Source organism: Sesamum indicum, linkage group LG4 (assembly GCF_026168435.1).
Source record: "Sesamum indicum cultivar Baizhima isolate 11 linkage group LG4, ASM2616843v1, whole genome shotgun sequence".
Taxonomy (NCBI): Eukaryota; Viridiplantae; Streptophyta; class Magnoliopsida; order Lamiales; family Pedaliaceae; genus Sesamum; species Sesamum indicum.
Window position 1 is genome coordinate 14,167,650 of NC_142660.1, and position 13,634 is coordinate 14,181,283.

At 31.8% G+C, this 13,634-nt stretch overlaps 2 protein-coding genes across 6 annotated transcripts; both read left to right on the top strand.

The window, feature by feature from the left end:
- The first annotated feature begins 1,378 nt into the window (after positions 1 to 1,378).
- Positions 1,379 to 7,756, top strand: LOC105160641 (hexose carrier protein HEX6). The gene is made up of 4 exons (XM_011078115.3): positions 1,379 to 1,604; positions 2,200 to 2,337; positions 5,853 to 6,175; positions 6,402 to 7,756. Exons 2-4 carry the CDS (start codon positions 2,208 to 2,210, stop codon positions 7,497 to 7,499), a joined length of 1,551 nt encoding a protein of 516 aa, XP_011076417.1. The 5' UTR covers positions 1,379 to 1,604; positions 2,200 to 2,207; the 3' UTR covers positions 7,500 to 7,756.
- A 768-nt stretch (positions 7,757 to 8,524) lies between these two features.
- Positions 8,525 to 13,055, top strand: LOC105160642 (putative Rho GTPase-activating protein At5g61530). 5 transcript variants are annotated; one of them, XR_016065072.1, is made up of 11 exons: positions 8,525 to 8,734; positions 9,145 to 9,227; positions 9,337 to 9,599; positions 10,572 to 10,634; positions 10,720 to 10,738; positions 11,081 to 11,179; positions 11,273 to 11,350; positions 11,433 to 11,677; positions 11,907 to 12,069; positions 12,338 to 12,485; positions 12,670 to 12,811. XR_016065072.1 is itself a non-coding variant. In XM_011078118.3 (10 exons), the coding sequence occupies exons 2-10, from the start codon at positions 9,167 to 9,169 to the stop codon at positions 12,813 to 12,815; spliced, it is 1,134 nt and encodes a 377-aa protein (XP_011076420.1). In that variant the 5' UTR covers positions 8,528 to 8,734; positions 9,145 to 9,166; the 3' UTR covers positions 12,816 to 13,055. The 5 variants fall into 5 exon arrangements, 3 of the variants coding, with proteins under 3 accessions (XP_011076420.1, XP_011076419.1, XP_020549264.1); XR_016065073.1 differs by having other exon boundaries at positions 12,673 to 12,809; XM_011078118.3 differs by lacking the exon at positions 12,338 to 12,485 and having other exon boundaries at positions 8,528 to 8,734; positions 12,673 to 13,055.
- Positions 13,056 to 13,634: the final 579 nt, after the last annotated feature.

Sequence of the window (13,634 nt, forward strand, 5' to 3'; positions counted from 1 at the left end):
AAAAAAAGTAATTTATCCCCTGTGTTATTAGAAACAGAGAAAAATACCCCCCCCCCCTCTCCCCAACACGTTTCGTGTATCACAAGCGCTTTTTTTCTATTTTTTCAATTTTTTAATTTAAAATTTAAAATAATATAAATAATTTTTTTAATAATAGTTGGATTTTGATAAATCTCGGGCCAAATATAACTAATAAATTAACGGTGTAGATTTTATCTATTTTAAATTAATAATTTAAATTTAAGTAAATAAAAATATTATATTATATATAATTAAATTTGAATATATATATATATATACTTTTATAATAAAACTAGAGAGAGAGAGAGAGATGGGAGGAACAAGAGGAGGTGGCGGCGAGCAAGGGTTGGGCGCAAGTGGGAGGAGGAAGATGAGGGAAGGCGGAGGGGATTGGGGTCATCGGCGACGCAAGAAGAGGGAGATGGTGGCGACAGGACGGTAGCGGTCCCACAATTTGAGGACGAAGAAGAAATAAAATATATATATATAATATTAATAAATTAAAATATCATTTATATTAATATATTAAATTAAATATATGTAAATAAAATAATACTTTATTAATTAAAAAATATAAGCAGATGCACAAGTGTGTGTAATGCACCCGTTGGGTTGAGGGAGGTTATTTTGCTCTACTTTTATAACATAGGGGAGTAAATAACTCATTTTCTATAACACAGTGGGGTAAATTGAATTTTCTACCGAAGTTAGATATTCATTTTTTAATTACTTGCAGAAATTAATCATGATTATTTGATAAAAAAAATTAAAAGAAAAAAAATGCAAATGGATTATTGTAAATGTATATATTTGAATGAAAAAAAATCATTAATCTTTGAGACAAACAAAAACAATCAATGGGACCAAAGAAAAAAAAAAGATAATTACAAAAAAAAAATTAAAAAAAAAATGTTCGTGTAAATAATACTCAGAAATTAATAATAAGAGCAATTAAACTATTATAAAATCAGAATCAGTCTTATGGATCAACTAAAAAATGGCAAAAAATATAAAATAAAATAATGAAAGATTTTAAATTGTGAAAAATGATTGTTTTAGGTGATTAAAACAGAACTGCATGCTATTGATATACCAAGAGGTTGATGTAGGTTTGCAAACTGAAAAGTATATAGGTTTCATGATTTTTAAAGGCAGAATCTGATATAGAAAAATACTAATTTTTTTAATAATAAAATATTCTGTAGACGAGTTCTTTCAGATAACTATTATTAAATTTTATTTAAAATTGACCACAATTTTTCTGGCCAATGAAAAAAAAGAAAGAACATCTTATCAAAATTGAACCAATAAAAGCAAACTATTTATGTATATTTTACACGCAACCAAAGAAGCCAATTTCCCCTTAAAACGCTTGGAGTTGGAGCTGTATATAATGGGATTGGAGCAAACGTAACGCCCTGTCCGAAGAAGTCTTGACATAAACATCCTGCGTTCCAAAACCTTCTATATATATATATATATGTCTGCACGTCGAAGGTCCGAGGAAGATTAAGTGTTGATCAATCCACTGGTCGCCTGTTTCTGAATTCTCAGTTTTCTGGTGATATTTTTGCAATTTCCGAGTGAGTTTTCGAATATCTGATTCCTGTTATGAAATATGGCTTCTCATCTTACCTACCATCTCTTTGCACTTTTTTATCTTTCAAGTTTTCTACGTGATGCAATTGAACTGAGTTCTATATTTTCTTAGTTTTTTATCACTCTATTTTTTATTTGCATTGAACTCTGTTGTTTAATTAATAAATTAAATTGTTGCATTCATATCAGTTAGTCGTCGTCAAAACTGTGCTCTTTCACTTATATATATATAGGAAAAAATTCAAGTAATCCCATTGTAGTATTACAAATGATCAAATTATCTCTTTATGAAAAAATATATAGCAATTTAGAGGTAAGTTGCTTCATTTTAAAAAGTATAGGACGATAAATTGCTATATTCTTTTTGTAAGGAGATAATATGCTTATTTTCAATATCACATGAGGATAAATTGCTATTCACCTTATATATATATATATATTTTATCATTATGCCCTATGCATATGATAATAGCTAAAAGTCATAATAGATATATTTGCGATTTTTGTAGTCGCACGTCTATTAGTTGAGATTGAATTGATTGTCGACATTGAATGACATTTTAGTTCTGCAACTTGAAGGAACATTTATGGCGGTTGGGGTAGCCGTTAACAATGACGGCTTGCAATATAATGGCAAGGTTACATGGTTGGTTGCGCTATCTTGTGTTATTGCAGCAACTGGAGGCCTACTCTTTGGCTACGACACTGGAGTAACTGGTAACGTGTTATCTATGACTTCATCTAATTGAAAATGATAATTATACTGTGCTCCTTTAATATTTGGTTTGAAAAATTATATCTGATAATTATAATATTATTTGTGAATAATAAATAGATCTCTTATCAGTCAAAATTCACATAATTTGCTGATATTAGCAAAACACTTGTACAAAAATTTATATTTACCTCCAATTGACTTTTTATTAACTTATTGCAGGTCAAATAAATTTTTTTGACCAAATTATCTTTATACATCTTTACAAGCTCATACATGTAAGGTGGTATATCTTCACCCTTATAAGGGTAGTTTGATCAGATAAAAATTTATTTAACACACAATAAGTCAGTATTAAGTCTATTAGGGGTAAATATGAATTCTCATTCAATTTTTTTTTAATATCAACAAATTTGATGAATTTTAACTAATGAATGGTTTTATTTTGTTAGACAAAAACAAAGGTCGGGATATTAAATATAATTTTTTAAATCAAAAAGGATCGTTGCGTAATTATGTAAAACGTCAAGAGATGACAATGTAATTATCCGTAATTGAAAAGTATCATTTTGGTGTTTTTAGTTTTTTATATCTTTTTTTTTTCTTCTAGAGTTCTACATCTCTTTTCTTCTCACTCTTCCTCCAATAATTTCTAATAATATTCTTATATTCTTTTTAAAAAAATTATTTTAATGGTTAATATATATTTTTTAAAAAATAATAATAAAATTTAAAACTTAAAATTAATTATACACACGTCACAATAAAAACGAGTTTCAAGCAGGGGTACATATGGTTCAGAAGTTTATTTATACTTATATATTAGGATCAAATTAACACATAATTAGGAGCAATTAAAATAATTAACGGGGTCAATATATGAAAAATAAAATTTATCTATAACTTTAAAAAAAATTACAAAACTTGTGTGGCAACATATATATATATATATATATATAACAAAATTTATGTATAATTCCAAAAAAAAAAAAAATCACAAAAACTTCGTTGGATCTGTCGTTGCTTATCCATAAGATAATGTAAACCCCCAAGACCATGTTTACATGGTGGATTTGTTTTGGATATCAATTAGAATGGATCATTTATTTTTTCAGTTGTTGTCGGATTTACGGATTTAAGGATTATCTTCCAAATTGTCTTATCCTGACATCATCTAATTCTCGCTGACAAAATTACCCTCCGTTTTATGTATGGAAATTCCATTTTTATCCCTCCAACCCCAACTTTTATCAGAGTGCATTGCATTACACTGTCAGACTCTTCTTACTTTTTCTTTGTAAGATGTTGCTATTGTTCACTGCCATTAATGCTCTGATACAAATTATTTTATTTTAGAAAATACAAACAAATAAATTGTTATTTTAAATAAAACTTATCTCTTTGTATTTTTTTAAATAAAATAATTTATTTTTAAATATAAAATATATTACTTCTTGAATTATTGTATTTTGTTAATTTTTTTATAAGATAATAATTGATACATTTATAATATCACAAGAATTATTTGCATTTTTTCTTAAATTCTGAATTTGGCCTCGGGCTCCAATCGAAGGGTTTAACATTATCGCAAACTTATCAGTATAGTTCATTGTATTTTTTTTTTAGAATTGTATAGAAAATTATACACTATTATATTTGTATGATTTATTATATTTTTAAAATTAATACAATTTTAAAAATTAATTAAATATAATTAATTTATAAATAATAATAATATAATTCACAATTTGTGAATTGCAATACTCGTGGATTTCATCACGACATCAAGTCGCAGTTACGAACCGTGACTTGATCAAATTTAAAAAATATATATATATATATTTTTATTCAAGTTCTGGATGTAATCTGTGACTCGTTATATTGATATTGATAATTTATTTAAATTAAATTTATATAATTTAATTATTTTTTATTATTAAAAAATAATTAATCCTTTGTTTTGTTCTTTTTATTTATTTAATTGCTGTATTTTTATTTCATAAATTTTAATATATTGAATTAATTTAATTAAAAGTAGTTTTTCTGCCTAATTATATTATATTAAAAAAATAAATTTTATTTACTATAATTTATATAAATAGTATAATTTCAGAATATATCCAACACAAAAATTAAACTAAGTAATATTGTTTTTAGAAATAAAATCATGTATCTTGATGTTAAAACTTATAAATAATATTTAATAATCTTTAAAAGTTTGATATTTCCATATGTAAGATATGTATAGTAATTTAATTTGATGTAATAATATTTTTTTATATGAATATTGACGAATAATATTTTTTAAGTATTTATCATACTTTTTGTCAACAAAATATGAAAAATATAAAGAGTTAACTAAAAACAATATTAATAAGGACAATTTTGTTTATTCAAAGAGGATAAGAGTTGAAAATGCATCAAAAAGTTATTTCGTTTGCATGTTCAGTTCGTTACTCACTTTTTTTTATGGAGAGGGTATTTTCTTTTTAGTGTTTATAATTACACGAGATCTTTTTTGGCTATTTAATAAAACACAGGGGAATAATATGTAAATTTTTCAAAATTGCAATGATGTTGACCTCATTTCACATATATATATATATATATATATTATATTTATCCCTTTATAAGTACAAAAATATACATGAAAATATCAAATAAGAGGCAAGATTAAAAATATTTGTAATGTTAGCATTAGCATTTTTCGTCAAAATCCTAACAGAACGGTGTCATGTATAAAGGAAGAATTTTTGAAGGGGGATGCAAGTGTAATTTCAAAATTTTTTTGAAGGAAAATATGATTTTATATTTCTCGAGGGGGTCTAAGTGTATTAACCCTTTATTATTTTTAGTCATATTATTGTATTGGTTGAATTAATGTATTGCTTAGTGTTTAATCATATTTGTAAATTGATGTATTGCTTAGTTTTTGCTTTTTAATCATATTGATGTATAGGTTGACATTGCTGAATAGACTGAGACGAGTTATCGTAATTTATTTACTTTTATTAATTATAAAAAAAAAAGACAAAACTCTACTTTTAGTCCTATAAGATAGGGGTTTCAACACTTCTAGTCTTCTGCTTTGTGGGATTTTCAAAATGATTCCAAAATTAAAAAAGCTCGACATATTTAATTTTATATTTTGTGAGATTCTCAAAATGATCCCAAAATATTAAAAAAAAAAACTCGATATATTTAATCTTATATTTTGTGAAATTTTCAAAATGATCCCAAACTTAAAAAACTCGATAAATTTTTTAATTTTAAAATTATTTTAAAAATCTTATAAAATAAAAAATGAATTTTCTCAATTTTAAAAATATCGTAAACAACTAAAAGTGATGAATCTGATATTCAATATAACTAAAAGTGTAATCTTGCCTGAATAAAACCCGTGGTATAAATTTTTGAAGTTGAAAACATGAAATTGTGAGCTTTGAGCCAATTTGAGATCATTATCAGTTGTGATTAACACAAACTACTCAGTTCTAACGGCAAGCTTTTGTGGCAGGTGGAGTGTCCTCAATGGAGCCATTCTTGAAGAAATTCTTTCCAGGGGTTTACATACAGATGAAAGAAGACACAAAGCTAAGCAACTACTGCAAATTTGACAGCCAGCTTCTGACTTCTTTCGCCTCCTCGCTCTATGTAACTAGCCTCATTGCTTCTTTCTTTGCTGCATCCATGACTCGGGACTATGGCCGCAAGCCATCAATCATTACCGGTGGCGTCGCGTTTCTCATCGGAGCTATTCTAGGAGGGGCGGCTCAAAATATCTACATGCTGACAATTGGTCGTCTACTGCTAGGAGTAGGGATCGGATTTGCCAACCAGGTTCGTTTTGTTGTTCGCTATTTGACAAACACTTAACCTGTATAAAGTGATGGCTTGCTTCTTTTTGTGTAATTTTGAGGGAATCCTGAGATTTCAGTGCCTGAACAATCGTGATCATCAGGACACAGTGTCCACTACGTAGATCCTGTTGCCGTAAGGGCATTGATTGTCTTGGGATTGTTCAATATGCCTTGAATTTTTTAACTCATTGCATATCTATTGGCAGTCAGTTCCCCTGTACCTCTCAGAAATGGCACCCTCTAAATTCAGAGGAGCTTTCAACTACGGTTTCCAGTTTTGTGTTAGTGCTGGAGGTTTATTGGCCTCGCTCGTTAACTATGGCGTGGAAAAGATCAAAGGTGACTGGGGATGGCGAATTTCCCTAGCAATGGCTGCATTGCCCGCCTTGGTTCTAGTTGTAGGGGCACTCTTTTTGCCAGAGACTCCAAATAGTTTAATTCAGCAAGGCTGTGATCATGGAAAAGCCAAGAGGTTACTGCAGAAAATCCGAGGCACTGATGATGTCGAAGAAGAATTTGATGACCTTGTAACAGCAAGTGAAGCTTCAAAAGCTATCAAACACCCGTTCAAGAAAATTCTGCAGAGGAAATATAGGCCTCACCTGGTGATGTCAGTAGCAATTCCTTTTTTCCAACAAGTATCGGGGGTCAATGTGATAGCGTTCTACGCTCCTATACTGTTTATGACCGTTGGTTCTGGAGTAAGTGCTTCTCTTCTTTCTACCGTTTTCCTTGGAATAGTCGGGATATCCATGACCTTCATGTCATCCTTGATAGTAGATAAGCTAGGGAGAAGGATGGTATTCTTTATAGGTGGAATTATTATGTTTATTGCTCATATGATGATTGGAGGAATAATGGCAGCCAAATTAGGGGATCATGGCGCATTGAGCCAAGGTTACAGCTTTTTGGTTGTGATCTTGATTTGCATATACACTGCTGCTTTTGCATTTTCATGGGGTCCTTTGGCATGGTTGGTTGCAAGCGAGATTTCTCCACTGGAAATAAGATCAGCAGCACAAAGTATAAATGTGGCCGTAGGTTTCTTCTCTAGTGCCCTCATTAGTCAGACATTTCTAGCCATGCTCTGCCATTTGAAATATGGAACTTTCTTCTTTTTTGGCACGTGGGTGGTGTTTATGACCGTTTTCGTTTACTTTTTATTGCCGGAGACTAAGAATGTACCGATCGAAAAGATGAATATAATCTGGAGAAAGCATAGTTTCTGGAAGAAATTCGTTAGTGATGGTAAAGAATACGAGGATAACAGGATTGATGAGCCTTTTCTGAGTTCCCATGGATAGATCTCATTGTTTCGCCATAAAGATACCCTTTATACAAAATATACAAAGGGGAACAAATGAAAAGTAGCAATTCTTTTAACTGTTTCATGTAATGCCTGCATACAGTATTGTTCCTTGCAATTGTTGATGATGTTGTCTTATCCAAGATTACACATGTATAATGTATTGATGGACTCAAGTTTGTAGGTCACTTTTGTACTTTGATTCTATGTAAACTTTTATTACATTTATTGTTTTTAGAATTGCAGTTCAACAAATTTTGTGAGTCATGTATCGAGTCTTGGAATATTGAATGATATAATTAATCCCTTTACTTGCGTGAAAAAGATGTTGATAGAAAAGTGTACTGCTTTTGTTCTTTTTTATACTGTGTTAGACTGATTTTTCTTCTCTCTCTTTTGTCAATAACTTCTCAAAACTTTCTTCTGTTTTTTTTTAATATTTTTATTTATTCAATTTTTATATATTTTTAAAAGTAATAATAATTTTAAATTTTAAATTTTAGTTTAAAATTAATTATGCATAGAATTTTGAGTGTGTCGTATATACTAGTAATGTAAAATCATGTAAGCAGTGACTCAAATAAAAAAATATATAGTAATCTATTTAAATTTTTTTCTTTTTCTTTAAGTAATCTATACTATTTATTAACAAAAGAATCTTAAAATTACTATTTTAATGAATAAAATATATGTGAACTAAAATACCGACAATACATTTATTTATTGTATAAACTAATCATACTTTTAAGCAAAATAGCTTATTAAATAAATATCTACTTCAGTAATACACTAAAAATTAATTTATTTATGGATCCCGACAATTTTTTTATCCTTCTTTTATTTGTATATTTAATTAAATAAATATAGTAAAAAATTAAAGTATACATACACATGAAAAAGTACTTTTACCTCTGGTACAAGTCGAGTTCACGGTAACCTGTACTCGTGTTTCAACCTTCAAATCCGGGCATATGATAAGACGCATGTCTCTGAGTAACAACTCTAAACATATTGTTAGAATTTGAAACCGGGAAAGGACGCACGACCGTTATACCACGGACTCGGAGTGTCTAGAAGCGGAGCACCACGTGGTGTATTCCCATTGGATTCAAGAACCAAGAAAACAAACTCCTTTTCGTCTCTTACTTTCTCCGCGGGCGGAGTTTCTGGGTTTCTCTTTCGCTTTTCTGCATTCCGTCGATTTCGATTCTTGGATTACCGCTTTTTTGCAAGGTGAGGAAACCCCTGATCTTCTCTCTGTTTGAGGGTTTAGAGAATTCGATCGTTGATTTCTGTTTGTTTCAAATTTGAAGACATGTCGAGAAGAGGCGAAATGAAAGAAAGATTTGATTGGGGCTTTTTTATTTTTTATTTTTAATTAGTGTTTGGGATGATTTTTCCATCGTTCTGAGTTGTTGCTTATTGGTTGACTGTTTCTTGGTTTTGGGATTCAAGTCTTGATTAATACTGTTATTCTTAGATCATTTTCTTGATGATTAACCAAAGCATTAGAAAAGGAGAGGCAGCTAGAATAATTAGTATCAACAGTATGATTGTTTGATAAAGTTTGCTCATATGGAATTTGACTAAATTCATTTGCTTATCCATGTTGATTTCTGGTCTTGTGTCCCTGAATTGAACAGATTGAGTCTTCTGGTACTTCAAATGCCTTCACCAATCTCGCCTCAGTGGCATGACAAGGCTAGTGATTTCTTTCAGTCCTCAGGTATTTCCAGTAAATTTTGTATTTTATCTGTGGTCCGATTCTATGTATATGCTTTTAGAACATCCTTGTTTATAGGATGGAGAGGTCATGCCCAAATATTGATAAATAGGGGTCAAGCTTAAAGAAGCAGGACAGTCTGCTGGAACATTTCTTGGCGAGGTTGCAAAGGATGCCAAAGAAAATGCTACAGATGTGGCAGAAAAATTTGGTTCGGTAGTCAGAAGCCGGTGGGCTAGCTTCCAACAGCCATCTACAAGGCATGCTATGCAGGAACATCTTATTTCTGCAGCTGCTACAACAAGCATGTTTTTGAGGAGGGGTTTTTCGGAGACGAAAGATAAGGTGGTTGTTGGAAAGACAAAAGTAGAAGAGGTAATAATAGAGATGCTCTGCATGTTGGAATTCTATCCAGCCATAGTTTAATACAAAAGTTGGATCACTGGCTTCATTTTCTCTTACTATATTTAGCTAGTTTTGATAAGCTACTTACTAGTTTCGCTATCACGGGTCATTATCCAATGAGATGTCTACTGCATGTTAGTAATGATATATAGCAAGCTTTTGATTTGATTGTTGCGAAATATGTTGTTTCTTTCTGTGGTAAGTGTTACAAGAATGCTTTGAACAGAAAGCTTCATTTGGTTGGCTATATTTTGGACATACATGTGTCAGGTAACACCAGCCAAATTCGATGAATCATCACCTGTTAATGACCTCTCCTTGTCTTGCCTTTCTAATACCAAAATTTAATTCTCGGAAATCTATTCGAATCATTTTTGAATAATATATTTAAATTAAGAAAGAGGGGCTTTGTTGAAGTTATGTATTGATATGCTAACTGAGACTTAATTCTCCACAATTGGTACGAACTGTCCATAATCATTACTAGGTCTGGAATTCCAAGTAAGGTGATTTTTATGCTTCTTTTCAAGTTAATCTCTCGCAAAGCTTATTCCACCATATACTTCTACCCGTCTATCATATTCTGCTGGGCAACATTCAGTTAAAAACTGTTCACTTAATATAGAAAAGAGAAATGATAAGGAAACAACAGGGAAAAAAAGAAAAAGAAAAAGAGAGCAACACAGAAAAGGAGAATCTGGCATATCCAATTGCTTCCCTATTCTCACACTTGGGGCGTTTAAAGTTGGCTGGTTCTAGACACTTGGGGCGTTTAATGTTGGCTGGTTCTAGATGAAAGCATGTTGAGGAACCCCGCCTTAGCTCTGTTTGACATGCAGTAATATGGCACATTTGTACTACTAGTATGTGTTTTAAGTGGCAACAACTTTATTCATTCATATTAAATTGATGGTTGTTTTGATGATAAAACTTCTGTAACAGGTGGCAAAGAAGACTGCTGAAAAGAGCAAGAATCTTCTCTCTGACATAGAGCGATGGCAAAAGGTGCTTGACCTTGACAAAATGTTACGTTAATAATATCATGCAAGTAGAAGCTTGCTAATTTCTTTCCTTTCTACAACGTCTGCAGGGAGTTGCAAGTACTGATGGTAGGTTTTCCCATTCTTCTGATCATCTCAATTAACAATGTGGTGCCCGGACGAGTTACTTGGACTTAATTTCTCGTATTATTAGTACATAACACCGCTTGACCAATCAAGAGTAAACAAACTCCATCTGGATTCCTTGGACTACTATTGTATTACTAGGTTTTCAGCTGATTATATTTTCTTATAGACATTCCAAGTAGATAAATAGTTATACTTTTTCAGAATTGTATGTTCTGGAGGCTACTAATGCACGATAAATTCAATTTGGCATAGTCTGCAATATGTGATGCAATCTGCCATAGTCCAACTACAGATAATCATTCTTTTTTCATGCATTATTAGTGTTTGGGGTCCCAATTGAGCTTGCTGTCCAACGCCAGCAGTCCAGTATACCAATTCCAAGTATATTGATGAAATGTGCAGATACCCTCATATTATCAGGTGACTTATTGAAAGTGAAACTGATGAGTTGCCTGCTTGCTTTTTATCATTGATTATCAATGCTGAGAGGCAACTTTTACCTTTTTCGATTAGGGCTGAACTCCAAGGGGTTGTTCAGAGCACCGGGGGACAAAAAAGCTCTCCGGCAATTAGTATCCTTGTATAATCAAGGTATCTTAGTAAGTATTCATTGGGTGGGCCTCATATAATTTGCATTGTTTTACTTAGTCTGTTTTGTTATTTTTGTATCCAGAACCAAATGCATCACTACCAGAGGGTCTTAAGGCAGTTGATGTTGCAGCTCTTATTAAGTATTATATTGCAAGCCTCCCTGAGCCATTGACCACTTTTGAGCTGTATAATGATATAAAAAACGCTCGTTCCAGCATCCATTTAATGAGAGAGATTCTCAAGAAACTGCCTACTGTTAACTATATGACTTTGGAACTAATTACTTCACTTCTTCTTCGTGTTAGCCAGAAATCTCTTCTTAATGGGGTAAGCTGCTTCTCCCCCTTTCTTTCTCTGTTTGCGTGTGCATCCCTTGTCCATCCAAAATCAGGTTGTGCTAAAGTACCAATTTTACTTGGTAATTTCAAGAAGAAATAGTTCTAGTCATGTGGCTATGCTTTGACCCATATAGACAAACACAGTCGAATTCGAAATTCTTGAGTGTTTGATGATTATTTTACTTGATGAGCATGTACGTGTTGCCAACATCATACAGATGGATGCTCGAAGCCTTGCAATAGAAATGGCCCCTATCATTATGTGGCAGAAAGGCCACAGACCAGAACACTATGAACACTTCTGTGATCAACCATCAAAACTTGATTATAAGGCTGATGTAGATTCTGCCTCCAACTACAGAGCATTGGACATGCTTCCAGGTGATTCCACTGTTCATTGTATAGCATGTTATTATAATTTTATATATTTATTTTTTCTTCAGCTTCTAGTTTGTCTTTTTCTGCAATAACTAATCTTAACTCATGAGGAAAAGCTGCCAGACTCGTACTTGCAAAGAATTTTAGCTTGCCAAGTATTAGTTTTTGTTTCTGATAGGCATTAAGAACTACATTGGGACCGTGCATGAAGACATGAACTTGCTTGTTGATTTACTTGAAGAGTTTCGGGATAACTTTAGTTCAATGGTAGGAAACAAAATCAATTACTACACCGGAGGAGATGTTAGCATGAGCATGACCATGAGAAGATGTTAAACCAGTTTAAACGTCACTGAAAACACTTGGGAAAGCTTCGCTACCTAATAATACTGCAACAGGATTTTTCTTCTGGTTCTGAAGTGAGTGATCTTCAAGCAGTCTCTTTGAACATATAAAAGCATTACTAAAATAACATATAAAGCATTACAAAATGTAGTAATAATTAAGTCTTCTTGTCTTTCTGCTTATGCCAAATCTAGAAGTTCCGCCTTCTGTTTTATTTTTTTTTCAATGTTATCTTAACTTCTGTTTCTCTGAATTCAGAAGACGACGGTGCAACTCAAGATGTATCATCCTCGATTCCGCTCAATGATGGTGTGCCTCTAGATTTTCACGCTATTGAAGTTATTCAGTGTTTGATCGAGCAACACAATGCAGTTTTCACAGATGCAAATGAAACTGTCTGGTGATGATTTGCGACTGTCATATCCCATGCACTGCACACATTCTTTAGACTAGACTAAGAAAATAACATGTCAGAAAGAATTAGAATTCTCTGTAAAATCCTATAGCTGATGTGTTTCTCCAGCAATGCACTTTGGTAGTATCATTTGTAAATCTTTGTCTTCTCTGTTGTAACACATTCTAGGTTCAACCATCAAAATGATTGACAATTCTTCATTGTCATATTTGATATCATTTTTGTAGAAGCTCCTAGTTTTTAGATTGAGATGAAACAACGGAATCTCTGATCATGGATGTTTCAGCAGCAAAGCAGGCCGTTGTTGGAAGCGATGATATAACCTCTGTATTCCACGAAATCCAGGTATTCAGGAGGTGGGGTTGTGGCTCGAATTCCTGAAGGATAATGCATGGGATTCCAAGTATCTTACCTGGGACATCTGGCAGACATAAGGATGGATAAGCAATTTGGCTTAATTTTTTACTAATCACCATGTCATACGTGTGTATATATATATATATAACAAACCGATCATAATTATATCATAACAAATTATTGTACATTAATTATTAATCAACTAATAATTACTATTAAAATAAATTAATCCTCACTCATTACCACCAGGACTTGAACTTATAATATTTGGTCATGGTATATTAATTTTGTCAATTAAAAGTTAAGCATCACTAACACCAAGTCATATTTATTAACAAGTTCGATTGTGACCTTTACCTAAAGGTGGAGCGTGTCATAATTTTGTATCGGTGATGTATGTTTTAGCAGTTTGCGTGTGCTATCAAATGTATTTTATCTCACTTTGTTTTAG